The sequence below is a fragment of the Henckelia pumila genome, chromosome 2 (assembly GCF_033568475.1).
Source record: "Henckelia pumila isolate YLH828 chromosome 2, ASM3356847v2, whole genome shotgun sequence".
Classification (NCBI taxonomy): domain Eukaryota; kingdom Viridiplantae; phylum Streptophyta; class Magnoliopsida; order Lamiales; family Gesneriaceae; genus Henckelia; species Henckelia pumila.
Genome location: NC_133121.1, coordinates 189,258,797 through 189,286,361, shown reverse-complemented (window position 1 = coordinate 189,286,361; position 27,565 = coordinate 189,258,797). Strand labels below are relative to the sequence as shown.

Below are 27,565 nucleotides of genomic sequence, written 5' to 3'. Positions count from 1 at the left end.
GAAAAGATGCAAAGAGATAGTAGAAAAAAAAAAAGAAAAAAAAAGTTGTGAAAAAAGAAGAATGAAGAAAGTTGAAAAAAAAAAAAAAAAACCTGATTAGGAATTTTTGATTGACTGACACTCTTAATGAATGTGATATGCTCCTATGGATGATTGATTGACACTCTTAATGAATATGAATTTTTGACCGAAACACGCACACAAGTTTCTTTTGTGAAATAACCAGATTTTTGCGTGGGTTTCAAAAGTAATTATCCTCTATTTGATCCTTTCACCTGTTAAAGTCCTCCTGATCTATGAATGTGTGAATTGAGTTAGATAAGAGTATTTTGCACGTGAGTTGCGGGATTTGTAAGTTTTGGAGGTCACTAACTTGTGTTTGAAAAATGTTAGTTTGATATGATTGGATGAAATTTTCTGAATATTTTGGTAAGGCCATTGTTTCATAGTATTTCTTGGTTGGTCTTGATTTGTTGAGTGGAATAGTTAGTGTTTTGTGTTTGAGGCTTGAATGATTTTTGCTCGGGACTAGCAAACATTTAAGTTTGGGGGAATTTGATAAGTGCCTTTTGTGCACGTAATTTGTGTTGATATTATTGGATAATTGCTTGGTCTCGAGCTGTATTATGTGGAAGTTGTTGTTGTTTTTGTTGGATGTCAGGAATTACAGGAAATAATGAATGTATGATAGAAGAAATCATAGAAGTCAAGTAAAGAGCGAAGCAAGCGAAGATGGTTCGTAGTTTGAAGAAACCTGGACAGACGACTATGCGCGCCCGCGCGTCAACTGAAGTGAAACTCAACAATTTTTCCACAGGAAGCTATGCGCGCCTGCGCTTGGTGTGGTGCGCCCGCGCATGAAGTCGAGTTATTAAGTGTCTGAGACAGTGTACTATGCGCGCCCGCCTCTCCTGTGGTGCGCCCGCGCGTCGTAGTCTGTATGACAAAGTGCTGTGTTTAATTTTGGGAATTTTTGGATATTTTTGGAAGGTGTTTGGACGAATCTTAAGGGTATATTTAAGGGTTTTTCAGACCTAATGAGGAGGAGGAAGCGGCCACTACACAAAAATAATCTTGAGAGAAAAGTTGTTAAAGTTTCGATCGAGATTTGGAGTTGCTTGGAACGAAGACGAAGACTTTTCAACCGGACACGGAAGAAAGACTTCGGATTTGTTATCTTTACTTTATTTATTTCTTTTGAGATTGAATTATGTTTGAATTTCTGAACATGATTTATATTGCTATGAATTTTATTATGAACTAAACTTTTTAAGTCTAGGGGTCGATGTAGCCTGGTCAAGACATATTTATGAATGGTTGATTTATATGAATAGAGTTCTTCTAAATTAATTGTGATTCTAGGTTTGATAGTCTTTTCAATTTACTGGCCATAAATTGATTTGTCATATTTATTCAGAATCCGGCACTTGGGAGAGGGGATTTAGAATAGGATCAATAAAATTCACACTTTTAATTGTTTATATGACTCGGGAGAGCTTATAACTTTAATAGAACTTAAAAAGAACATTGTTTCATACATATCATTACAAGTAGATTTTTTATAGGGATATTGAAATAGATCTGTAATTGATACATTCTATTTGATACTCGGGAGAGGGAAATAGTATAATTTATGTGTTCTTGGTTATTAATTTAAATGAATTCATGAAAATAGATTGATTGAGATTGAATATTGTTGAGACCAGGTGAAATCAAACCTCTAGACTATTTTCCTTTTATTGATAATCTTTAAAGGATTGTGTTTGTGCGCGCTTTTCAATTTTTTCTATTTATTTACTTTGTCATTACCCTTCTAAAGTTTAATTTTCTAAATAAAATTAAGACTATTTTAATTGAAAGTATTGAATATTTTCAAATTATTCCCTGTGGGATCGACACTCTCTCTTTCACTTTACTAAAACTTGACACTCGTACGCTTGCGAGTAATTTTTCACAACAGTTTGGGAACAACCTCATAGGTAAGTTCTCATAGTTTTCCAACGTCCCACACCGTATTGTGAACCGTGCTACTTGCTCTGTAGAAGAATGGTCATCATCTCCTGAAAATAATGTGAAATCAGGTACCTTGAAGCTCTTTGGGCAAGGGTTATTGATGTTCATGATCTATGGATAAGGCTTGTGAAACTCAGGCCTAATCATTGGCCTAATTCCTGGTACATACAGATCTTGCACCTTCGCCCGTATCAGTTCCTGATCCACCTCTAGTGGTCCAGTTAATGGATGATTATAAGTGGTTGCCCCCCGAGTGCTTAACATCATATATGGGCGAGCATATGGTTAATCATAGAAGCCAGACTGTGCTCCAGGGTTGGTCCCCAAAGCTCTGAATGATGGGTGTCTTGCCACTGATTTTCTGATTTTTCGAAATCTTCCCCCAAATTTCATCTTCTCTATTGTCAGAGGGAGTGTATCTGTCACCCTAATGACCAGATCCGGAGTTTCCCATGCGGTGTTATCACCATCCAGGGAACCTACACTATATCCTCCTCCTTTATTGGATTTGTGGCTCTCATCAGCAAGTCTCTTTGAATTAATTGTTTGCTCCTGAGATTTTTCGGTGATCTTTGGCACACATTCTCCACTAGTTTTGATTATGCTCATCTCACCTCTCATATAACTCATGGCGGTGATCATCAGTTTATGTGCTTCCTTCATGTGTTTCATGGTGTTAGCAACCATCAGATATAAATCCTCGAACTTCTTTGTGACAATACAATCAAGGTGTTCAAAAGAAATGATAGGATCATAATATTTATATTTTTTAGTATTATAGTTCTCGGGTTTTTATCTTTTTCATATGCTAATTGATGTGTTTTTATCTTATTTTGTAGTTTGAGGAGATTGGATGATCTTGGACAAAATTTGGGCAAAAAAATTGATTTATATCACATTTGGAGTTGCCAAGATGAAATTTTGAAAGAAGAACAAAACCAGAAGAGTTCTTGAAGCAAGGCGTGGGCACGCCCTGTTACTACTTTGCTGATGCCTTAGACTGCATGGAGGAGCTCAAAAATTTGGAAATAAATATCATATTTTAGGAGTCCTAAATTATGGTATTTAATATATGAAAGACTTTTGGAGATTTAAAGTTTTTAGATTATGTAGAGATTTTTTATAGAATAAAAAATCTCTAGTTTACCTTGTAGATAATCTTATCCTTTCCAAGACTTTTTAATTTTCTCCTTCCCCTAGTTTTACACGTTAGTTTTAGAATTCAGATTTGGGGAGATTTCTGCATCTGTTCTACACGTTTTGAACGACAGAGAGAAGAGTGAGACACAACGTTTTCTTCTTCTTTCTTTTCCATAATTTCTAGGTTGGGTATTTTCTATTTTTTAGGAATTATGAAGCCAACTATGCTTGGATAAGGTTTTAATTCTGATTCAAGGGATATTTTCTTGTATTTCAATTTATCACTGTGAGGTTTTGAGATTAAATTGATGTTCTTGTTTGTTTCCAGTATTTGTTGATTTATGATTTATTTCATGAAAGTTGTGGGTCGATTAATCTGACAAATTAATTAATTTTACGTCTTTTGAATGTTATCCATGAATTCAATGATCCGTAATTATCATAATGATTGGTATTTAATAGCGATAGATTAGGTGTGTTGTGCTATCATGACATATTTGATCTAAATAAATCAATGAAACTAGATTTAACAATTGCAGCTATTTCGATTGTTAGATTTTAAGATTAACTGTTTTCACAAATCTAAAAGATATTTTTAATCAATATGAAACGCTATCGTGCTCAGTTGATTATTGATAAGTACTAGTGTTGATTGGATGCTGGGTTTGGTCAATTAAAGTAGGAAAACACAAAAATCTTAGTGGTTATCCCTATGATTTTAAGGTTAATTGCTAGAAACTGCATGAATAAATTATGTGTTAGCCAATGACGAGTGATATAATTGGAATACAGAAGCCCCTTGAATCAGAGTTTGGTAAAGTATTGAATTTTCTCATTTAATTAATCATTTATCTTAGTTATTTAATTCTTGTTTATTTTTATTTTCGTTGTTGCAAACCAATCCCTGTGGATTCGACCCTGCTCATCATTACACTTATTTTATTCGTGAGTAGGAATTTAAGTTTGGTAGCTCGATGACAGACCTATGAAGAAACCGCCAAGATTTCTGGAATGCTACCAGATCTTTCTTCATCGGTTTGCTTGTTTCTTTTCAGTATGCTCAATTATCTGCTGAACAATATTTTATAATACACATTGTTTCTTAAGATTAAATTATAAAATATTTATTAAATATTTTTTATTTTATTAATTATTAATTTTTTCATATTATTTTTTTCCGAATTTTTTTAGATATTATAAAAAAAATTAATTTAATACATTAAATAATATTTCTAATTAAGTTTATTTATAAATTTATTTTAATTAATTTAAGTATTAGATTTTATTTAAAAAATAATTGAACCTATTACTTAATTTAATGTAATGAAAAAATTTACTATTAAAATATTTTTTTTCGTATAACTAATATTAAGATAAAATAATTAATACTTTTCATAATTATTTAATTATAAATATAGAATTATAAACAAAACTAATTTAATTATTTATTTAAATGGAGTAATTTTTTATATTTTATATCTCTTCAACCCATGATATATAATTTTCTTAACATCTAATTATAAAATATTTATTAAAAGTTTACTTTATTTTTTTATTATTTACTGCAATTTGTGCAACGCGTCTTCTAAATGGTGCCGCCTGAGCTGTAGGCGGCTTTCGGCCGCACTGCTTTTTCACAAGGCGGTTTGATAAAATTCAACCGCCTCTATAAAAACTAGTTTAAAAAATTCCACCGCCTCAATCGGAGATCAAACCGCCACCCGCCTACCGCCATTACACCACTATGTAATTCAGAAAGTGAAGCTTCTATTTTCATGAAAAATATACAATTGTTTTCTTCACTTTTGCTAGTGTGAAGATTCTATTTTCATGAAAAATATTCAATTATTATTGTTTTTTCTTCACTTATGCTAGTGCCTTACCACATAACACCACCCTCGAGAAATGAACTGTTTGGAGTTAGCAATGAAGCAAATAGTAGTAATTTTACATTTGGGAAAGATTTTAACAGTTACAAAACTTACCAAAGCCTCGGAGCTCAAGGGTTCTAAATGCATAATGATTATATTCCTGAAAACTTTCTTGTTCTAAACACGTTGAAATTTGTAAAGAACACTTAATAAGTGAATTCATTATGTACCGTGTTTAGAATTAATTCCATGGATAGACGTAAGCAGTTGGAACAGACCATTGTTACATGATGTACATTTGCTTAAGACAACTGAGACTCTTCGTACTTTGCTACGACACATTAGACCTAAAAGTGGGAGAAAACAACCTTGGATCATGACATATTTGATCTAAATAAATCAATGAAACTAGATTTAACAATTGCAGCTATTTCGATTGTTAGATTTTAAGATTAACTGTTTTCACAAATCTAAAAGATATTTTTAATCAATATGAAACGCTATCGTGCTCAGTTGATTATTGATAAGTACTAGTGTTGATTGGATGCTGGGTTTGGTCAATTAAAGTAGGAAAACACAAAAATCTTAGTGGTTATTCCTATGATTTTAAGGTTAATTGCTAGAAACTGCATGAATAAATTATGTGTTAGCCAATGACGAGTGATATAATTGGAATACAGAAGCCCCTTGAATCAGAGTTTGGTAAAGTATTGAATTTTCTCATTTAATTAATCATTTATCTTAGTTATTTAATTCTTGTTTATTTTTATTTTCGTTGTTGCAAACCAAAAATTCCCCTTTTTATTTGTTATTCCTCGAAAGAGATAAATCTTCGTTCCCTGTGGATTCGACCCTGCTCATCATTACACTTATTTTATTCGTGAGTAGGAATTTAAGTTTGGTAGCTCGATGACAGACCTATGAAGAAACCGCCAAGATTTCTGGAATGCTACCAGATCTTTCTTCATCGGTTTGCTTGTTTCTTTTCAGTATGCTCAATTATCTGCTGAACAATATTTTATAATACACATTGTTTCTTAAGATTAAATTATAAAATATTTATTAAATATTTTTTATTTTATTAATTATTAATTTTTTCATATTATTTTTTTCCGAATTTTTTTAGATATTATAAAAAAAATTAATTTAATACATTAAATAATATTTCTAATTAAGTTTATTTATAAATTTATTTTAATTAATTTAAGTATTAAATTTTATTTAAAAAATAATTGAACTTATTACTTAATTTAATGTAATGAAAAAATTTACTATTAAAATATTTTTTTTCGTATAACTAATATTAAGATAAAATAATTAATACTTTTCATAATTATTTAATTATAAATATAGAATTATAAACAAAACTAATTTAATTATTTATTTAAATGGAGTAATTTTTTATATTTTATATCTCTTCAACCCATGATATATAATTTTCTTAACATCTAATTATAAAATATTTATTAAAAGTTTACTTTATTTTTTTATTATTTACTGCAATTTGTGCAACGCGTCTTCTAAATGGTGCCGCCTGAGCTGTAGGCGGCTTTCGGCCGCACTGCTTTTTCACAAGGCGGTTTGATAAAATTCAACCGCCTCTATAAAAACTAGTTTAAAAAATTCCACCGCCTCAATCGGAGATCAAACCGCCACCCGCCTACCGCCATTACACCACTATGTAATTCAGAAAGTGAAGCTTCTATTTTCATGAAAAATATACAATTGTTTTCTTCACTTTTGCTAGTGTGAAGATTCTATTTTCATGAAAAATATTCAATTATTATTGTTTTTTCTTCACTTATGCTAGTGCCTTACCACATAACACCACCCTCGAGAAATGAACTGTTTGGAGTTAGCAATGAAGCAAATAGTAGTAATTTTACATTTGGGAAAGATTTTAACAGTTACAAAACTTACCAAAGCCTCGGAGCTCAAGGGTTCTAAATGCATAATGATTATATTCCTGAAAACTTTCTTGTTCTAAACACGTTGAAATTTGTAAAGAACACTTAATAAGTGAATTCATTATGTACCGTGTTTAGAATTAATTCCATGGATAGACGTAAGCAGTTGGAACAGACCATTGTTACATGATGTACATTTGCTTAAGACAACTGAGACTCTTCGTACTTTGCTACGACACCTTCCAAGACGCCATCAGACCTAAAAGTGGGAGAAAACAACCTTGGATCAACAGGTCCCGGCAGGTTGAAGGAAAGAGTGAAGGGTCCAGGGGGACATTGTTGCTGGTATTTCATTTCAAAGACTCGAGAGTATTTCGTGACGTTTCTTCTACCTGTTGAAGTTATTCCTTTAACGCAGACAATTCCATCCTGTTGGATCTCAATGCTGAATTTACCTATTAAATAAAATGTGATAAGTATCGTGATGGAGTCTTGTAGGGGGCCATAACGAAATTGAAGTTCAGCATGAAAAAATAGAAATTTGATTCCCATGGACTTGAATATGGAAAATATCACAAGGAAATGGATTAGGGTTTTCACCAGACGAGCTACATAGTAAACACGACTGACCTTGATGTAACCAAAAAAACGACCACACAGTAGTAGAATAAAGATTCAGAAATGCAGAAGATACATGTTTAATTTTCACTCCAAAGCCTTGCGAATGATATTTTCTAAAAAAAGAAACAAACACTAGTGAAAAACAAATCATGTTTGTCTTTTAAAATGGCCATTTTAAAAGCCCATTGTAAATGAGATCCAAACAGTGGTAATTTTGCCATTTGCACTCTGAGATGCCAACAAAAATTAAGATTTTGCTACATCAGTGGCTATATTCGTATTTACAGCAAGTTAGCAACAAAAACAGAACAAATGAATCTTACATTAAATGAAACTGGCACTATATTCTTCATTTTCAAGTCAAAAGGATGCAACATCACCCCACAGGTATTTCTAGAATGAGGTGAAACAGTGAAAGTTGAAGTAAATGCAACATAATTCATGCTTCAGAGTCAAGCTAAAGAACTGAATGTACCCATTACATGCTGACTTAATATTCAAAATATCTTTGTTTACACCAAAACTAAGTTTTCTATCAATTCATACCGTATTTATTATTTTATTTCCACCAAGCAACGAGTCATCTAATGCTAGTCATTGCAAAAGACTCTGAGAAAATCCATTATTTACCAAAAAATATGACCATACTAGGCTCAGGATTGTTGAATGGGCCCATGCAAGAAACTAGTCTCTTTCACATGACAAATGTGCAGTGCATTTAGTCAGGTGATGATCGGGGTATAATTTATCACATGGATAAATCTTCTGAATGTGTGAGATTTGGCATTTCCATAACCTAAAATTCTTTAGTTAATGCATTATTTACTATGTAGTTAAAACATTACAAAAATATTATATTTTATCACGAAAAAATATTATTTTAATTTTCGCCCACCTAACTTAGATATCCTGGTTATGCCCTTCCACACACATATATCAGTTCTCTTCATGAAATTTGTACGCAGAAGTGTGGCAGAGGTGAGCTCAATTACTTGCACAGCAGAGGTGACACAACAGCCCATGAAGAGGCCTACAAGGTTTACAGAATGACCAAGGCCCAAGGGGAGAAAAAAAAAAGATTGGTTAAAATAAAGATTGGTTACAACTTACAATGCATGTGTCGGAAAGTAATAAACAAATGAGTGGATGTGAATTGTTCATTATCCAAAAAAATTCGTTACATTGAGTGCTAAATTAGCAGGGGGCAGGAGGGAGACACTGAACAATGCTCGTCATTTTCCATCTTATCTTTGCTGTAGTATTCTTGAATAATCCGAAGTTCAATACAAAAGTCCATCCCCATTTTAAATTTGTTAGTTGAAATTCAGAATTGAATCCTAATGTTCCTTTATTGTAATTGTCTGTAATTTATGCCGGTACTATCATGATAAAGCAAATGTTTTCAGCAAACAGCCCATTACTTAACTGGGAACTTGAGAGAGGACCAGAAAGAAACATAAATAGCACTTGCACACTACATTGAAGAAACCAAGTAAACAAAAAGAATTACCTGGATCCTTCATCACTCCAGGTAGTGTAATGCAGAAATAATACGCTGATATGCTCACACCAATGTCAACTACTCCAACAGGTGGTCCAACCACACCTCTACATGCTGTTCCGGTTAAGACAATTGATGTGTTTGAACACCAATCTTCCACCTTGGGAATGGGCACTAGAGGTAACATGAATGACCGGGTCATGTTACTGTTACACGAAAGTGTAGAGAATTGCATGGACTGACCACAATCATATATCTTCGCTGCTTCGGTTTTGTTGTCACTTGGAACCATTATCTCATCAATTACATCCATTTTTGTTTCACTACTTCCCCGAACATTTTTCTTTACTTTCAGAGGATCCAAGCTATCCATGTTGGCATACACCTTTACGGTAAAATTCTTGAAATCCATCGCAAACATTAAAAAAACAAAATTCAGCAGAGAAAGCAGATCTAATATAGCAGATATATAAGATCGAATTGCTTGAATAGAGAGAACATGAATTTGATACACATAATTCCTAAAACAGGGTTAAAATGATAACTTGAGTAGAAAATTATGCGCTTCTCAGCGTTTTCATTACAAACTAAACACAATTACATCAGCATCATCTTTCACAAGAATCACAAATTATTCTGTAGGACCCCAGGTTTCCAACCAAAATAAATACATATTTTTAGGAAAACATGAAACATTTAAAAGAAAGTTTAGGTGCTTAATTTATTTCATTATAAATTTCAAATCAATATCATGATTTTTTTTTTGGAATTTAAATATATCGACAAATGGATATCTCAGCTGCATTTTGACTATCCCAAACAAAAAAACAAATCCTAATAACACAAAGAGGTCCACTATCGCCAAATAAAATATTTCTCTGTCCTCGAAAAATCAAAATTACTTACCTTAGCCAAGATACCACAAAATCATGAGCAATATTTCTCTGTCCTGGAATTGTGAATCAATACTTCACCTAAACCAATCCCAATTAGGCAATTACGAAAATTCCATATCACGAGCTACGATCACGTTTTTATGCAACATAATAGTTAAATTCTAATTCGGTGAACCATAAATCAGAGCTATATCAAGCAGCCCTCTTTGAATTTAGTTTACAATTGAATCAAAGCACAATTTATCGATACTTCCAAGATCCAAATATGCATTATATGCTGCCATGTTGCATCGACTCAGTGTGAAGTTGGATATAATATACATTTCGACTTAGAAAAATCCTAAATCGCAACTTATTGAAAACCGAATCAATTTCCAGTTTACACATGAAATGGAAATATCATATCAACACTTCAAACTTATATAATATATGCTATCCCACACAACCTATTCAGCCGTGAAATTGAAGTGTGCTGCAGAAACAACCCTCCTCAATCCATAAGCAGCACTAATTTTATTCTGACGCATATAACATTATATTCACACAGAATAGATACCGAAACTCATAGCCTTGGGAACAAAACTTGGGCTTCAGATTAAACAACTTGAAGCTCTACCACTTTGAGCTTGAAATTTGAAAGCGTTCTCAATGAATAATGGCCATATAAATCTTGACACCTCTCTCATTCATGTAGCCATAAAAAATTTATCCACATCTTCGTAAATATTTTCGGAGCCAAATCCAGTTTCCATCTAATTTTTTTTTGTTTTAGTTAACCAACCAAACATGAACAAAATTCGATGCCCTTTTCAAAAAATGTACATAATACATATCAGTACTTTCCAAACATGATAGACACATGGAAAGAAATAAGAAAGACATTTCCAATTGAAGCCAAATATTGATGAAAACCAAAAGGAAGCCCCAAATATGTTCCACTGCAAAACAAATTCAGAGACATTATGGAAAATACGAATCGGGCCTATGCGGAAACAAAGAATAAACCAACGATTACCGATTTTGATTGAAAATCCACCGCGAAACTGACGAGGAAATGTTTGGGCGAGAACTTTGCTACAAAACCAATAGCCAGTTTTAAATAAATAAATTTTGAGTTCGTAAAATAAAAATGACAGCTGCCTCATATTGCCCTTGCATTGCATGTGTAATATATTTATTATTTTAAAACGTCTATTAGAAAAAGGTTCAATTTTATGTTTTTTTTTTTTAGTTATGTAGAGTGCAAAGATTTGGAATGCCGAAAGAGAAATATATATTTGGAACTGTCAGTTTAAAGTGATTATGAAAGTAATTGAAGAAAATGTGGGAGAAGTTGAGGAGAAAGTGGAAGGATAGAAGTGGGACATTAACCAAATCAATTAAAAAAAATGATATGGGGTAGAATGGAAAGAAATATTTGCTGCGTCCATGACATACTAAAACATTTTTTATAAAATCCTCAGCCTTAATAAAATAGTAGAGATATTTCAGTGTACATGTTGGGTGCTTTTATAGTGTTTTTTTTATAGCAAAAACCAAATAAAAAGTAAGAGAACATTTGTAAAAAGATTAATTAAATTTATAAACATGGTATTTTCATCACTAGTAGTTGTTAATGAACAAAAGAAAAAATGACATTTTGGTAATTAAATAAACATTTGCACAAAACATAAGGAAGATTGGTCATACCAATGTATCGGTTTATCAGCTTGGTTAACGCTGCCTTTACAGACAGTTTCCTTAACCACTCAAACGTAAACACGTGGAATTTAATTTCCAACTTTGAAAAAAAATCTAAATTGGGCTAATTTCTCAAATGTCTCAACTCTTATATCTCTTAAAACTAACCATGGTTGATGGCTCATTTACACCTAAACAATTCAAATCTTAAACAGTTTCTCCCCGGTCATTCTCTTGAAGGTCTAGATCCACTCCACCGATGACCCTGTTGGAGAAATTAAATTTTGTTGTTTACTGGTAACGCTTAGTCGTATCGCGCCCAAATTAACTGAATTCAAATCAGATAAATAAAATGCAGTAGCGAGAGTAGGGATCGTTCCCACGAGAAAAGTGAATTCAATTGTGTTCTTAAAAATATGAAAAATAAATAAAAGGGGGGTTTTTAGATTTTGAAATTAACTACCGATAATTAAAAGCAAAATAAAATAAATTTTATCAACTAGCATGCAAGAATTAAAATTATAACGAAGTAATCAATTAAAACAAACCTTGGTATCTGTGAGACCCCGATTCTAATCATCTAATCAAGAGTTAGTCCTATCGATAATCAATCAAAGGCCAAAAGATAAGACATTAAATAAATAACAAAAAAAAAATTATTTTTCTGATGAACAGTGCTGCGCTCGATCCTATAAAAGTCCAGGATCGAGCGCACCATATTTTGAAACTCTCTGCCGAGAAAATAATATGAGCCGCGCTCGATCCTACAAAATCCAGGATCGAGCGCACCAAAATGCTGAGTCTACTGCCTCAATATTTTCAGGGGCTGCGCTCGATCCCAGCATTTCATAGGATCGAGCGCACCCTGGGCAACATAATTTTTCCAGAAAACTGAACATGCTTCCAATCTCAAAATCAACAATTCAACTCAATCTAATATCAATCTAACATGCTCAATTCTGAATTCAACAACATGCAATCAACATACAAACTTCAAAATTCATCATTCATAATCGATTCTAATATTCAATACTTCAAAATCAAATACAACACATTCGAATTCTAACATGATTTCAAAACATAAACTAGATTGACATGCATTTCCAATTCTAATTCGAAGTCTCACTTCTAATCTTCATTCTCGTTCTATCCCTGTCGTCTCTGACACGATCCTGCCCCACCTGTTGCCAAGTACATATACAAACAAAGATAACAGCCGAAAATCCGGTGAGAATTGATATTCCCAGTAAAAGAGACAACATGCTATATCAAATAAACATATCAAACATGATATGCATCAATTCACCTCGTATATCAACTTCAGATATAATTCAAGTAATTCATTCAAGTACTGAATTAAAATGATATGCATGTCTGTAAAACTTCTGGATTATCAGACTCAGATAATCAAATGGAATTCTTCTTTCTTTCTTTCTTCGGTTTGGGATCCCGAGGTTAAAATATCCAACAATCACATTGACTACCCTCTCAAGGTGGACGAGGCATATTTTAATCCTCTAGACTCCGGAGCATTATAGAGAGTTATTTCTGCACATGTAGTAATTCGCCTACAAGGCCACTCAACTATAATCACCAGATCGTCTAATTCAAAACGAATAATCATTCGGCTCAATATGAATGCATATGTCATCTCATGCAATTCAAATAAGCATTCAATCATGATTTCAAGTAAGCATTCAATCATGATTTCAAATAAGCATTCAATCATGCAAGTATGTGATTTCTTTGGAACACTCGAATCCAGTCTAATTCGAGTTAATCATTCCATTCAAGTCTAAGTCATCTTTTACCTTATTCGCTTTGAAGGTACTTCAATTTGAAATCAAATAGCAAGGATAATAGTCAATATCCAATCAAACTCATTCAAAACTCAATCTACTTTTTCAATCGATAAAAAGAAAATTGATACTGTACCGACTTCAATCTTCCAAACTGACCAAAGCTGTTATCTCACAACTCTGCTGACTTCAATTCAAGCTATCAGAAGAAGTCATAAGGATCAATATCGACATCAAAAGCTCAATCAAACTCGATACGATCAAAACATCGAAACGATATCCAAAACTCAAGCTGACGGCATAACGGCTATAAACTGATCAAACCGGAAACGCAGACAGCAATTCAACAATCCAATAATCTCATTTCAATCAATACATATCATTTCCAATCTAATCCCAACACATCTCAAATACAAAAATTTCGAAAATCACTAAGAAAATCATAACAATTCCGATCGTCGTTAGATCTTCACACCGTCTTAGATATACTATCACAGCTATCTCATAATCATCCTCTCCGAATATAAATCAATTCTAAAGACATCCAAAAATTCAAACTTCTCAGAATTAAGATATACTTACTTCCAAACGGAGCACTCGTCGCTGTGATAGTAGATATCCCGTCAGAAATCAATTCTATCGGACAGATCGATCAAAAACGGAAATCCCAAAGCTTGGGAAATAAAATGGGGCAGTTTCCATGGTGGGAGGCGAGATGGAGGAAGGGTATGAAGTGAAGAATGAGTCAAATACATGCTTAAATATCTAATAAATCCATTTATTGCGTTTTAGTCCCTAAAAATTCCAAAAATTTCATTCTAGTCCCTGATCATAATCGAATCGGCCCTCGACTTCTAAAATCTCTGATTATCTCAAATGAATTCCATTAAGATAATTTTGGGGCGTTACAATTCTCCCTCTCTAAGAATCGATTTCGTCGTCGAAATCAAACATGATTCTATCACAAGGTCGAGGCTTGAATCAAGGACTGCAATAAGAATTTACATCTCGGAACTAATTCCAGAATCTGTTTCCAATCTAACTCTGAATCGTTCGTCTCAATCAGTTCGGCATCTCAACAGAAAGAGAATGTCAGAAGCTCTAGTCGATTAATTCATCAACACTCCGTCCGTCTATCAAAAGTCAACTCATCCTCGTCAGAAAATCCTTCTAATTTCAGTCACAATTCGAATCTTCTTTCGTTCTAACTCTTGTGACACAGAAAGTTCATATCAAAAGGAAGGAGATCTTCATCTCTCCTCGTACAACTTCTTGAGAGGTGCTTTCATAAATCATCTGATCACTGCCATTGTACGAATTCTCCACAATAATCAAGAATTCTGCCAACTAGTGCTAAGTCGAGCACTACCACTCATGGCAATTCCTCTAAAGTTCGACTCATCTGATCTGGATGTACGTCATTCTGAGGATATCGAATCAAAAATAGTTGAAGTCAACAACAAAATTCTCTTCGAAGTCTATGCCGAAAGAACAATTACATCAAGGATCTCTGCCTAGACTGACAGACTTAGGCAATTCATGACATCTGCCATCCTCTAACAAGATATCAATTCTCTCTTCTTCATCAAAATCATTCTGTACAGAAAACTGTAACGGATTCCATCAATCAATCAATCAAAATCAGACTGCCGATAAAATAAGAATAAATTCTTCGGTTCAAAACATCAGTTGCTGCATTCACTCCTTCAGTTAAAAAGATTCAAATCAGAAATCTCAATAAGAAGAAAACCAAGTACTGCAAGATCGTCAGTACTGAAACTCAGAATACAAAAGAGCGGATAATCAGAAATTCCATCATCAGATAATACGATCGGAGAAATTTCTCTTCATGAACTTCCTGAAGATAAAATTCGGATCCCCATTCAGTGTCGAACTCGTTCTGACAATCAGGACCAATCTAGAAGTTCATTCCGAACAACTTCAGTCGTTCAATAACCACTGGAACATCAACCAGTTCAGGTTACAATCCAATACATCAACTGTAAAGCTTCAAGAGTTCGTTCATACTATTCTGTAACAACAGTCATTAAACAGAATAAATCAAGAATTCTTAGAATCGAGAATTCTTAACGGGGGATTCCATCACTCGTTCAACGATACTCAGATGACATCTCATCTCGGACTCACAAAGTAGCCTTGCTACAAAAATTATCGAATTGTGATCCCAATTCCATTCTGAATCAGAATAGACTGAACAACAGAAATTTGGATTGTTCTCTCTCTGACCGCTGACAGTTCAAAATATCAGAAGCCATACTTTGAACTTCATACTTCATCATCCTCTATTCGATCTGATTCCTCAATTCATCAAACATCTTCCGATCATCTGGAAGAACTCTGAATAAACTTCAAAGTGCCAATCTCCTCATACTCTGTCTCAAACCGAAACATCTGGAACAACAAAAGTTATTCGCTAATAAGGCATCAATATAAACCTGAAACTCAGACTATACTCAGATCTGATCTATCTTCATCGGATTCTGAAAGGTCGAATCAGATTCCAAAGCGTTCTCAATCTTCTCAATCAACTCTGGTTCGAAGTCGAATGAAGGAGTCAAGATAAACGTTCCATCTATTCCAGACTCTGTCAGAAGTGCAGCAATCACCTAACAAAGAGGACAACTGAAGTAGATAAAATAAGATCAGATCATTCAGCTTAAAATCTTAGTTGTTACAATTAGTTCTCTGGATAACAATAGAATTCGCAGTCAGATTAATCGTCCTCTATAACTCTCTTTCCCAACTCATAATCAGTTCGAACTGCGACAATCAAAACTTCTATCTTCCAAGATCAGAACAGATTACTGAAATCATCCAAGCAAAGAAAATGATGCTAGATCTTCCAAGAAAGAAGATCTCTGTGAGACTCAAATCGGAAACTAATATTGCATCTTGCGCGTCTTCAACTTCTTCGATGCTCAAGATAACAAGGAGTTCTTCTGAACAAGAATAAGTCTCAACTCTCAATAAGAAGGAGTGCAAAGCACCGAAAGGTCATCAATACCAAAGAAGTCAATAATACTGAGGTGCTAATCAATCTCTCTTTCAATTCAATAAAAACTGGTCTCAAAGATACAAACTAAACAGAAGAACATGATCTGCTGAGTAATCGTCTTCTCAACAATAAGAAATTTTCAAAGGATTCGCGATAGAATTGGCTAAATCCAAAAATCTTCAAATTCAGATAAGGACGTTGATCCAGATCAATTCATTACAGCTCTAGTCTTGAGGTATTCAATAAAATTACATCTTCCTAGATAAAAGATCGAGGAAAATACAACTCGATCTCACAAGATTCAGACGTCAAAATAATAGCATAATTGATCGACATGAAAATCTGCGAACAATACTTAAAGAATCTGAAAGATCAATACAGATCTTCGAAGGATAAGAGATTCATCGATAAGAATACTCAAGAACTCATCTACAAATCTCTGAAAGATTCGGTTCAAAGGACTCATAAACATTGCAGATACAATTCCAATTCAATCTGTACGATAAAAATTCAAATCGGTCGTACCTCATTCCGAATTCAATCTCTGAAACCTCTTCCCTTCAGATTATCAGTCGATGATGTCTGATCTAAAATTAATGCTGAACTCATCCTCTCGACTCGGAGGAAAATCTGGAATCTCAACTAGAACAACATCAGCAAACTTAACATCTCTGTTAAATCAACCAACACGGGCTGATTGAAGACATCATCTACATACATCAAACATTCCTCCGTACCTTTCTGTAACAAACGGTAATCAACAAAAAATAAGAAAGAAATTCTTAATTCAGGAATTTTTATCGGAGGAAATCCATTCATCTATCGTCTCGGATCTGAATCTGGAAACTTTCTGAAATCAACTTCGGTTGCCCTGCTTCGTCATCGTCATGAGCAGTTAGAGTCTGTGAATCCTCGATAAGAGCAAGTACTAAAGTCTGTTGCATAAACTCGGATTAAACAACTCCACAACACGACCAAACCTTGCTCTCTAAGGCTTTCTTCTTCGATAACCTCCAACTTTTTGCAATGCCTTGCAGTTGGTACCCAACTAACCAAATCCGTCGTTCGTCGGTGAAGTCTAGAGAATCAAACAACTGATCGATCTCTTCTAATCAGCTTTCACACCCAAAATCATTCTCAGAACTCCTCAGAGTTGAAGGGTTAAAAGACTGAAATCTCATCAGTAATGCTCCCATCAGTTCGGAGTGACATCCATCAGTTCAGTCACAGAACAATTCTGTACAATCGGATTCGCTGCTAATTGAATCCTGTTCAAAACTTGCCAAGTAGAAAATATTATTCAAGAGGATTAGGACAAAACATCTCAAATACCTCTATCCGGTGTCCAACAACCTCAGCTCAACATACTCATTCGATCTCAAGAGTATTCAATGCAACCAGTAACCCGAAACAGTTCGTATCTCAATTAATTCATGCTTTAAAATTTAAATCACATATTCAAGTAATTCAAATAATTCTCAATCATAAAGCATGCTCGCATATTCTTCAATCATAGAATTAATCAATCACATGCGAGAAATTAAATTCAAGCGGACACGATCTACCCCGCTCACTTCTAGAAATAAAATCCAGAAACTTATTTCTCTGATGAGAATTGATATTCCCAGTAAAAGAGACAACATGCCGGATAATCCGGTGAGAATTGATATTCCCAGTAAAAGAGACAACATGCTATATCAAATAAACATATCAAACATGATATGCATCAATTCACCTCGTATATCAACTTCAGATATAATTCAAGTAATTCATTCAAGTACTGAATTAAAATGATATGCATGTCTGTAAAACTTCTGGATTATCATACTCAGATAATCAAATGGAATTCTTCTTTCTTTCTTTCTTCGGTTTGGGATCCCGAGGTTAAAATATCCAACAATCACACCGACTACCCTCTCAAGGTGGACGAGATATATTTTAATCCTCTAGACTCCGAAGCATTATAGAGAGTTATTTCCGCACATGTAGTAATTCGCCTACAAGGCCACTCAACTATAATCATCAGATCGTCTAATTCAAAACGAATAATCATTCGGCTCAATATGAATGCATATGTCATCTCATGCATTCAATCATAAATTCAATAACCAATTCAAATAAGCATTAAATCATGATTTCAAGTAAGCATTCAATCATGATTTCAAATAGGCATTCAATCATGCAAGTATGTGATTTCTTTGGAACACTCGAATCCAGTCTAATTCGATTTAATCGTTCCATTCAATTTTAAGTCATCTTTTACCTTATTCGCTTCAAAGGTACTTCAATCTGAAATCAAATAGCAAGGATAATAGTCAATATCCAATCAAACTCATTCAAAACTCAATCAACTTCTTCAATCGATAAAAAGAAAATCGATACTGTACCGACTTCAATCTTCCAAACTGACCAAAGCTGTTATCACACAACTCTGCTGACTTCAATTCAAGCTATCAGAAGAAGTCATAAGGATCAATATCGACATCAAAAGCTCAATCAAACTCGATACGATCAAAACATCGAAACGATATCCAAAACTCAAACTGACGGCATAACGGCTATAAACTGATCAAACCGGAAACGCAGACATCAATTCAACAATCCAATAAACTCATTTCAATCAATACATATCATTTCCAATCTAATCCCAACACATCTCAAATACAAAAATTTCGAAAATCACTAAGAAAATCATAACAATTCCATCGTCGTTAGATCTTCACACCGTCTTAGATATACTATCACAGCTATCTCATAATCATCCTCTCCGAATATAAATCAATTCTAAAGACATTCAAAAATTCAAACTTCTCAGAATTAAGATATACTTACTTCCAAACGGAGCACTCGTCGCTGTGATCGTAGATATCCAGTCAGAAATCAATTCTATCGGACGGATCGATCAAAAATGGAAATCCCAAAGCTTGGGAAATGAAATGGGGCGGTTTCCATGGTGGGAGGCAAGATGGAGGAAGGGGATGAAGTGAAGAATGAGTCAAATACATGCTTAAATATCTAATAAATCCATTTATTGTGTTTTAGTCCCTGAAAATTCGAAAAATTGCATTCTAGTCCCTGATCATAATCAAATCGGCCCTCGACTTCTAAAATCTCTGATTATCTCAAATAAAGTCCATTAAGATAATTTTGGGGCATTACAGTATCATTCGACTACGCCCTTGATGTTATTCACTCGATTATCGATTCTCTAAAAATAATTAATTATCATTGAATATTCATCATTGAAAATTTAATCCCTATCTCACCTTAATTTTAGTTAATTAGACACAAGTATTCTAATCAACCCTTACCAATGAATTAACCCAAATACAAGCGATTAATGTTTAAACCCAAGGTAGCATTCAAATTAGTGAAATTGATGAACCTAAACAATACAAACACAAGCGGTTGTATTTAATTTAGTCAATTGTTGTTTCTACGAATTAACAAATTCACAAGCGAAAATTATTAATCATAGTTGCTTCACAAATTAGAGGGATCAAACAATTGCGGATTTGATATCTAATTTAGCTGTAGATTGTATGATAAAATCATAGGGTGATCAAGCCAATAATCTCACATACAAGCATAAAATAAATCCCAAACAACTTTTGATATTCAAATAAAAATCAAACAATGAAAATTCGAATCTCACAAAATAAATAAGCTTCAAGGGTTTGTCTTTCTCTACCAAGAATTAAAAATTAGCCACAAATATTCATGAAAATCTCTAGAAAAAATTCAAAAGAAAAGAATAAATCTAAGAAAATTAAGAAGAAAAACCTAGCCGCCAAGAGCATTCCTTGTGTTCAGCCGTTTAAAAATGATTACAAATATCCTAAAATTCGAAATATATATGATAATTAAGGCTAGAGTCCTCCACAAGCAATTTTCTTTTTCAGATAAAATTTCTCGAATTTCACGTCTCGCTCGATCGGTGAAAAACTGCAGATCGAGCGAGAAGTCCTCTGATCCACATCTTCTTCTTTTCTCATGTGCTCGCTCGATCGGTGAAAATCTACAGATCGAGCGAAACATTCTCTGTCTCACATTCACTTCTCTCTCGCTCGATCGGTGAAAAACTGCAGATCGAGCGAGCACAGTTCTGATCAAGTTCTTTTTCATTAAGCCATTTCCTACACAATAAACCCGGAAGCATGTTATGTAGATATGATGCATGGAATAAGAACAAAACTTAACTAAAACATGAACAAAGACACATGAATGCATGTAAAACAACAATAAAATGACATTAAAATATGCAAATAAAACACAACTATCAAATTCTCCCATACTTAAACCTTGATCGCCCTCGAGCAAGACATGTAAAAACAAAATGCAAACATAACAAAAACATAAGCAATGATGAATCAAGAACAACATAGCCTCAGAGAAGTTCCAAGATTCAAAATCAAGCTTACGAATACTCTTGATTTTCCACAATATACCGTCAGTTAAGCACAAACGTGTGTGTGTGTGTGTGTCATGTTATTCCAGCTACATGCAACTTCAAAAGAAATAATCTTAAAACTGTTTATCGGCCTATGACAATTCAGTGTGAGTATCATAATCAAGGCCCCTTCCTCCCAACAATCTTTAAACAAAACACAACTCTCTTGAGATATAATTACGTACCTCCGGATTTTGCACCCGGTTTTTCCTTAAGCCCCAATAATTACCCGCAAACTTAGCTATAACTAAGATAGGATTCTAATTTCAATCCCCTCTTCTATAGTCCGGATGGAGTTACAATCTCATTGAACCCGCAAACTTAGCCATGGAACAGTGAATAGAATTTCAATCACTTTTTCAAGCCCGGATAGAATTGTTATTTTAAAAATTTTCAAAATTCTAACCACATTTAATCTGCATACTTAGTCAAGAACAAGGTGATTAGGATTTCAATCCCTTGATCATAACTCGGATGGAGTTAATTTCATTTCCACAAAATTTTCATAAAAATATTTTAACAGGTGCGCCCAAGATCGTATATGCCATGTCAAAAAGATCATTAGGATTCAAAAACACTATCAGGCTTCACAAACACCTATTGTCGTGCAATAGTCCAATATACATCAACATTATCTAATACATCGCACATTTTACTGGTTTAACATGTGTGCTTAAAAATTATTCACTACTCAACCTATAGTTTCTCATATCCAATCAAGAGCAGAAAATTGTTCAAAAAAATTTCATTTTTCCAACTTCATAACATCATCGGTTATCAATCCCCATCCTACTCATGCTCATAAAACAAACACTAACACAATGACATGAAATGAACATGAGTTAAATGCAATGAAACCAAACAATGTGGATGCAAAGAAAACAATAATTCATGCATAACATACTAATCTACCCCCCACACTTATCTAAAACATTGTCATCAATGCTTCAGAAACATAAAACAAACACAACAACACAAGTAATGATGCGAATCTTGGATGTCATGAAAAGCAAACATGATTATAGAAAATCGCACCCTCAGTTCAATAACAAAAAGACTCAATAATGATGTCCCGATCTGAAACAAGTAAGTTTTCGGATATCCACCTCTAGTTGAACCCGTAACTAGCAACATAATCATGAGAATAACAATTAATCACAAGTGAACCTTCAGAGGAACCTGTCTCTGACAACCCACGAAGATAATTAATTGACAAACGTCACAAAGTAATTAAACTTTGATAAGTTTTATTTTTGACAAAGCAAAAGCTTCAATAAAATTCTAGAGAGAATTTTAGACTGATAAAAATTAATAATTCAATAACTTCAATAATTTGTCTCTCATGAATGAGAAGTTTACAATATATAAAAGAAATAAACTAGGAATCCTAATAGAATTAGACTAAAGATTTTCTAATTGGATTATAATTCCAAAATCCTAAAGATAATGCAAAAATATTGCAAAAAATATCAAAGTATCATCTAGAAGTTTCCTAATAGACTTAAAAGACTCAAAAATATCACAAATATCAAAAATACTCAAAATTCCACGCACACACACTACACGCCGAAGTGCATGTTTTGGACGACAGGCGCGGGCGCGCAACACTAGCGCGCGGGTGCGCATGGCCAACGCATATGGGCGCGCGGGTGAGCCAAGGAAGAGGCACGGGCACGCGATGGCTTTGAAATGGGGCGGCGCGGGCGCGCGAGTTTGGGGCGCGGGTGCGCTGCTGCTTCGACTTTGGCCTTCATTTTCTTCACTTTCTTGACCTCCTTTGACCTCAATAAGATTTTAACTTCCTCCAAATTGAATATCAAGTATTGCAACTTGGTTCCCATGAATTCCAAACCCTTCAACTCTCGATTGTAAATCACGGAGCAAATCTTGGAACAATATGAATCTTCGAGTACCTCCTAGATTCATATCAGACTCCCCTTTTTCAAAAAGATTTGTCCTCAAATCTTGCTCTTGTCTAAAAAAACCATGCAAGAATTAAAAACTTGAAAATTATTTCCCACAAGCAATAATATACCTTGCACACTCATAATAAGATCAAAGAACATAAAATCCTTCATGCTTAAACTAAACACCTTATAACCATTCACATGCTTAAACATGATTAAAATTTCATTAAGCATTACAAACACTAAATTCCTCCCCTTCTTAGAACTAGTTAACACCATCACAAAATTCTTAGTTATATATAACCATTTTTTTCTAGGAATAAGAATTAAACCATTTAAATCATAGAATTGCACTCTTAACACTTTTTGTACACATGCAACATGCTTCTTGAAACTCCACTCAATAAATCTTTTCATATTCAACCACAACCAATATTCATCCATCATATTCATTCTTTTGGATCTCTCAAAATTAAACTTCAACCTCAAGACACATATCTTTTCATCAAGTAAATCATGCAATGACGAACATATAAAGAAAAACTTATTTTCTTTAAACAAATACTTGCTCACATAAAATTTATCATGAACATTGCACAAGTATTTTTCAAACCATAAGAACCATGTAACCAAAAGAGATAAGAACTCATACCTTGGTGATAGTGTAGTACCTACCACATTTTCCTTACCTCGTTGGTACTTGATCAACTCTTCACCAACAATTCTAAATCCTTGAGAACTTATACCAAAATCAACAAGTTCTTTTGCACGAAAAACATTCAACTTGCTAACATGCTCATGACCCAAAAACTTCATACCCAACATGATTAACACAATTCTATAATGTTCAACATGCACTTTAAAAATTTTGCTATATGCTAAGATAAAATCAAAGTATATCACAACAAAGTTACCCGTAAATGCATGCAAAACATAATCTATCAATCCCATGAAAGTATTACGCACATTAGCTATACCAAAAGTCATCACTAGCCACTCAAGAAAATATGATTTTCCACCTATACTATTCATGCACAATTGACTCACATCAACACAATTCAAATAATTCACAACATAATACACCAACTTGTTTAATCTCGTATCACACCTAGATTCCAACACATTAAGATCAACAAATGATTTCAACATTACCATATGATCCAAATTATTCAATTCCTCAACATACCTAGATTCCAATAACTTAAGATCAAGATTTGAATTCAATCCATCTTTCATAGATAGCATATTCACAAATCTCTCAACAAAGAAACTTAATCCAAGCAATTTAGAATTTAGACCATACCTTTGAAAGTAGAAATTTGATTGATATTCAACATTTAAAGTTAAATCATACCTCTCGAATGGAACAACTCTCAAATCGCTAACCTCACTTTGTGTATGACCAACTTCACATAGATCCAAAATGTTAAGTCTTTTATTGTTGTATCTTCTTTGCGTCTTCATCAACACATCTCCAAAATCCTGCAAAGAAGAACAAACGATGCTCGGGATTGAACCGACTAGATCATGACAATGAGATAAAACCTCCTTGTACAAAAGTACTTTAGGGATTTTATTCATTTGAACAAAATTATCAACCTCACTATTTTGGACCATAATATTTTCTTTTTTTTATTAGTCTATTTCCTCTCTTTTCTTTCCTCTCTTTCTTTTCTCTCAAAGGTCATCTCACTCTTTTGAACACTCTTTTTTTCGGTCTCAATTATTTCTTTTTCTTTTTCTTTTCCTTTTTCTTTTTCCATGGCTATCTCACTTTTTTTATCACTTTTGTTTTCAGCCATATCACTCAAATTTTCAATTGATACTTAAGAAATTCTTTTGGACTCAATTGAATAGCAATATTACAAGACTCATCCAACAAATTACTAGTCTCACTATGAACATCAATAGGACTCTCATCTACTAGAAGAATATTAGATGACTCTTCAACACATACAAACTCACCTACCACTTCACATTCTCCAAGACTAGCATCATCAACCACACCATGTACAATAGAAAATTTTCATCAAGCCATTCACCTTCCACTGCACAAATTTCAACACTCACATTATCAATCAAGGAAGTTTCATCCTCAATTCTTGACTCAACTTCAACTTTTGATTCAACCACTACGACATCATTAGATTCAATCTCTACACGAGAATCCGCCACTTTCATCATAGCCTCCTTAAAATATTGGCTCATATCATGCTTATGTTTTCTATGACACCATAAGCATGCAATATCAAAGGTACTAGAATTTGAAAGTTTAGATGTACCTTGATGTTCATGTTTGGAAGCTTCATAGTGATTAGGAGCAAAACGTTTCCGCATCACTCTTTTCAACTCATCTCATGTTGAAATAGGACTCATTCCACGTATTTTCCTATTCACCATCACTTTATCCCACCATGTGCAAGAATAGTTGGTAAACTCTTGTAAGACAAGTTTAACCTTCCTAGCTTCAGAAAAATCACGACCTTCAAACAAAAACTCTACCCTTTAATCCCACTTCAAATACGACTCTGAATCCGAATATCCATCAAACAATGGAATTTTATTTTTCTTAAACCCATCCAAATAATAATAAAAATCTCTCCCATATCCTTCATCATATCTCCTTCATCTCCATACCCATCAACTCTTTTCTCTCTCCTACTACTATCATCAAATCTTCTTTCACTCTCCCTATACCCATCGAATTTTCTTTCAAACATTGTACCTGCAAGAAAAAGGTTAGTAATAAAATATTCCTCACCCAAAATCTCACAAGTCACTACAAATGAAAATCACTCAAACAATCTCTTTTTTTTCACTCAAAAATATGGAATGACTTATGCTTTGTGATTTTAAATATCAAACTCACAAGATCAAAATTTGTAAACACTTGTCAATCGACTCACGTAGATTGCACAAAAACAAGGAATTGAATTTATGAAGATTGAAAAACTTGGCACCCAAGGATGAACAAGACACAAGAAAATTGACCACAAGTTATTTTGCTTCCCTTTTTTTTTCGACAATTTCGGTCTCTACCCTTTTTTTTGACCGATTTCAAATCTCTCTTTTTTTTTTAATTTTCAATTTTTTCCTTTTTTTAAAATTTATAACTTGTAGCACAAGACACGATACTTGGATAACAAGTTTGAAAGAAACGACACAAAAATTTGATATGAGATAGACGAAGAACAAAGAACAAGAAACGATGAACGAAGAACGAAGAAAGAATAGAGATTAAAGAAAGATACAACTTACTTGCGAATCAAAAACCTTAAGCTTTGATACCAAATGATGCAAATCTTAGATGTCATGAAAAGAAAACGCGATTATAGAAAATTTCACCCACACTTCAATAACAAAAAGACTCAATAATATTGTTCCGATCTTTTGAAACAAGTACGTTTTCGGATATCCACCTCTAGTTGAACCCGTAACTAGCAACAGATAATCACGAGGATAAACAATTAATCACAACTGAGCCTTCAGAGGAACCTGCCTCTGACAATCCACGAAGATAATCAATTGACAAACGCCACAAAGTAATTAAACTTTGATAAGTTTGATTTTTGACAAAGCAAAAGCTGCAATAAAATTCTAGAGAGAATGTTAGACTGATAAAAATCAATAATTCAATAACTTCAATAATCTGCCTCTCATGAATGAGAAGTTTACAATATATAAAAGAAATAAACTAGGAATCCTAATAGAATTAGACTAAAGATTTCCTAGTTGGATTATAATTCCAAAATCCTAAAGATAATGCAAAAATATTGCAAAAAATATCAAATATATCATCTAGAAGATTCCTAATAGACTTAAAAGACTCAAAATATCACAATATATCAAAAATACTCAAAATTCCATGCACACACACTACACGCCAAAGTGCATGTTTTGGACGACAGGCGCGGGCGCGCAACACTAACGCGCGGGCGCGCATGGCCAACGCATATGGGCGCGCGGGCTTGCCAAGAAAGAGGCGCGGGCGCGCGATGGCTTCAAAATAGGGTGGCGCGGGCGCGCTGCTGCTTCGACTTTGGCCTTCATTTTATTCACTTTCTTCACCTCCTTTGACCTCAATAATATTATAACATCTTCCAAATTGAATATCAAGTATTGCAACTTGATTCCCATGAATTCCAAACCCTTCAACTCTCGATTGTAAATCACGGAGAAAATCTTGGAACAATATTAATCTTCGAGCACCTCCTAGATTCATATCAAGTAACAAAATGATAATGATATGCATATGCAAAACAAAACTCCTCTAGTTCAAGAGCTGGCTTGGTCGCCTTCTTCAACTTTTGGCAGAATCACAGGATTGGCGAATTTGAACTGGAAAGGCGGTGGATATGGTGAAGCGGGTGGAAAAGTGGCGGGATCGAGGCCAAGTTGTGTGGACATGCCACAAATAATGGCGTCCATGGCTTGAAGATTCGAAGTCGTGGCAGCCATGAATTCATTCTGATGATGGGCGAAGGCAGTCAATTCCCTGATATAATCAGTAGTGGAGCGGCAAGAAGGTTGAGAGGGTCGAGTGGGAGCACTGCTAGAGGAAGCTCGACCACCCGTCTGCATATTTTTAGCCCTTTTGGCTTTCTTAGCATCAACATCTGCTCTATCCACAGGACGCCTCGGTTGTAGCTGTTGTAGAACTCGGCGATTAGATCAATCAGAATTGATACCCGGTGCAGCGGAAGTTTAAAAATTTTATATGGAACGATTCCATAATGGGTATCAAAACTTAACGATTAAATTGTG

General features: G+C 34.0%; 1 protein-coding gene across 1 annotated transcript; it reads right to left on the bottom strand.

Moving 5' to 3' along the window:
- Window positions 1-6,963: 6,963 nt before the first annotated feature.
- On the bottom strand, window positions 6,964-11,026 carry LOC140882854 (increased DNA methylation 3-like). The gene is made up of 3 exons (XM_073289072.1): window positions 10,965-11,026; window positions 9,063-9,453; window positions 6,964-7,386 (listed from the first exon to the last, which is right to left on the bottom strand). The coding sequence occupies exons 2-3, from the start codon at window positions 9,424-9,426 to the stop codon at window positions 7,133-7,135; spliced, it is 618 nt and encodes a 205-aa protein (XP_073145173.1). The 5' UTR covers window positions 9,427-9,453; window positions 10,965-11,026; the 3' UTR covers window positions 6,964-7,132.
- Window positions 11,027-27,565: the final 16,539 nt, after the last annotated feature.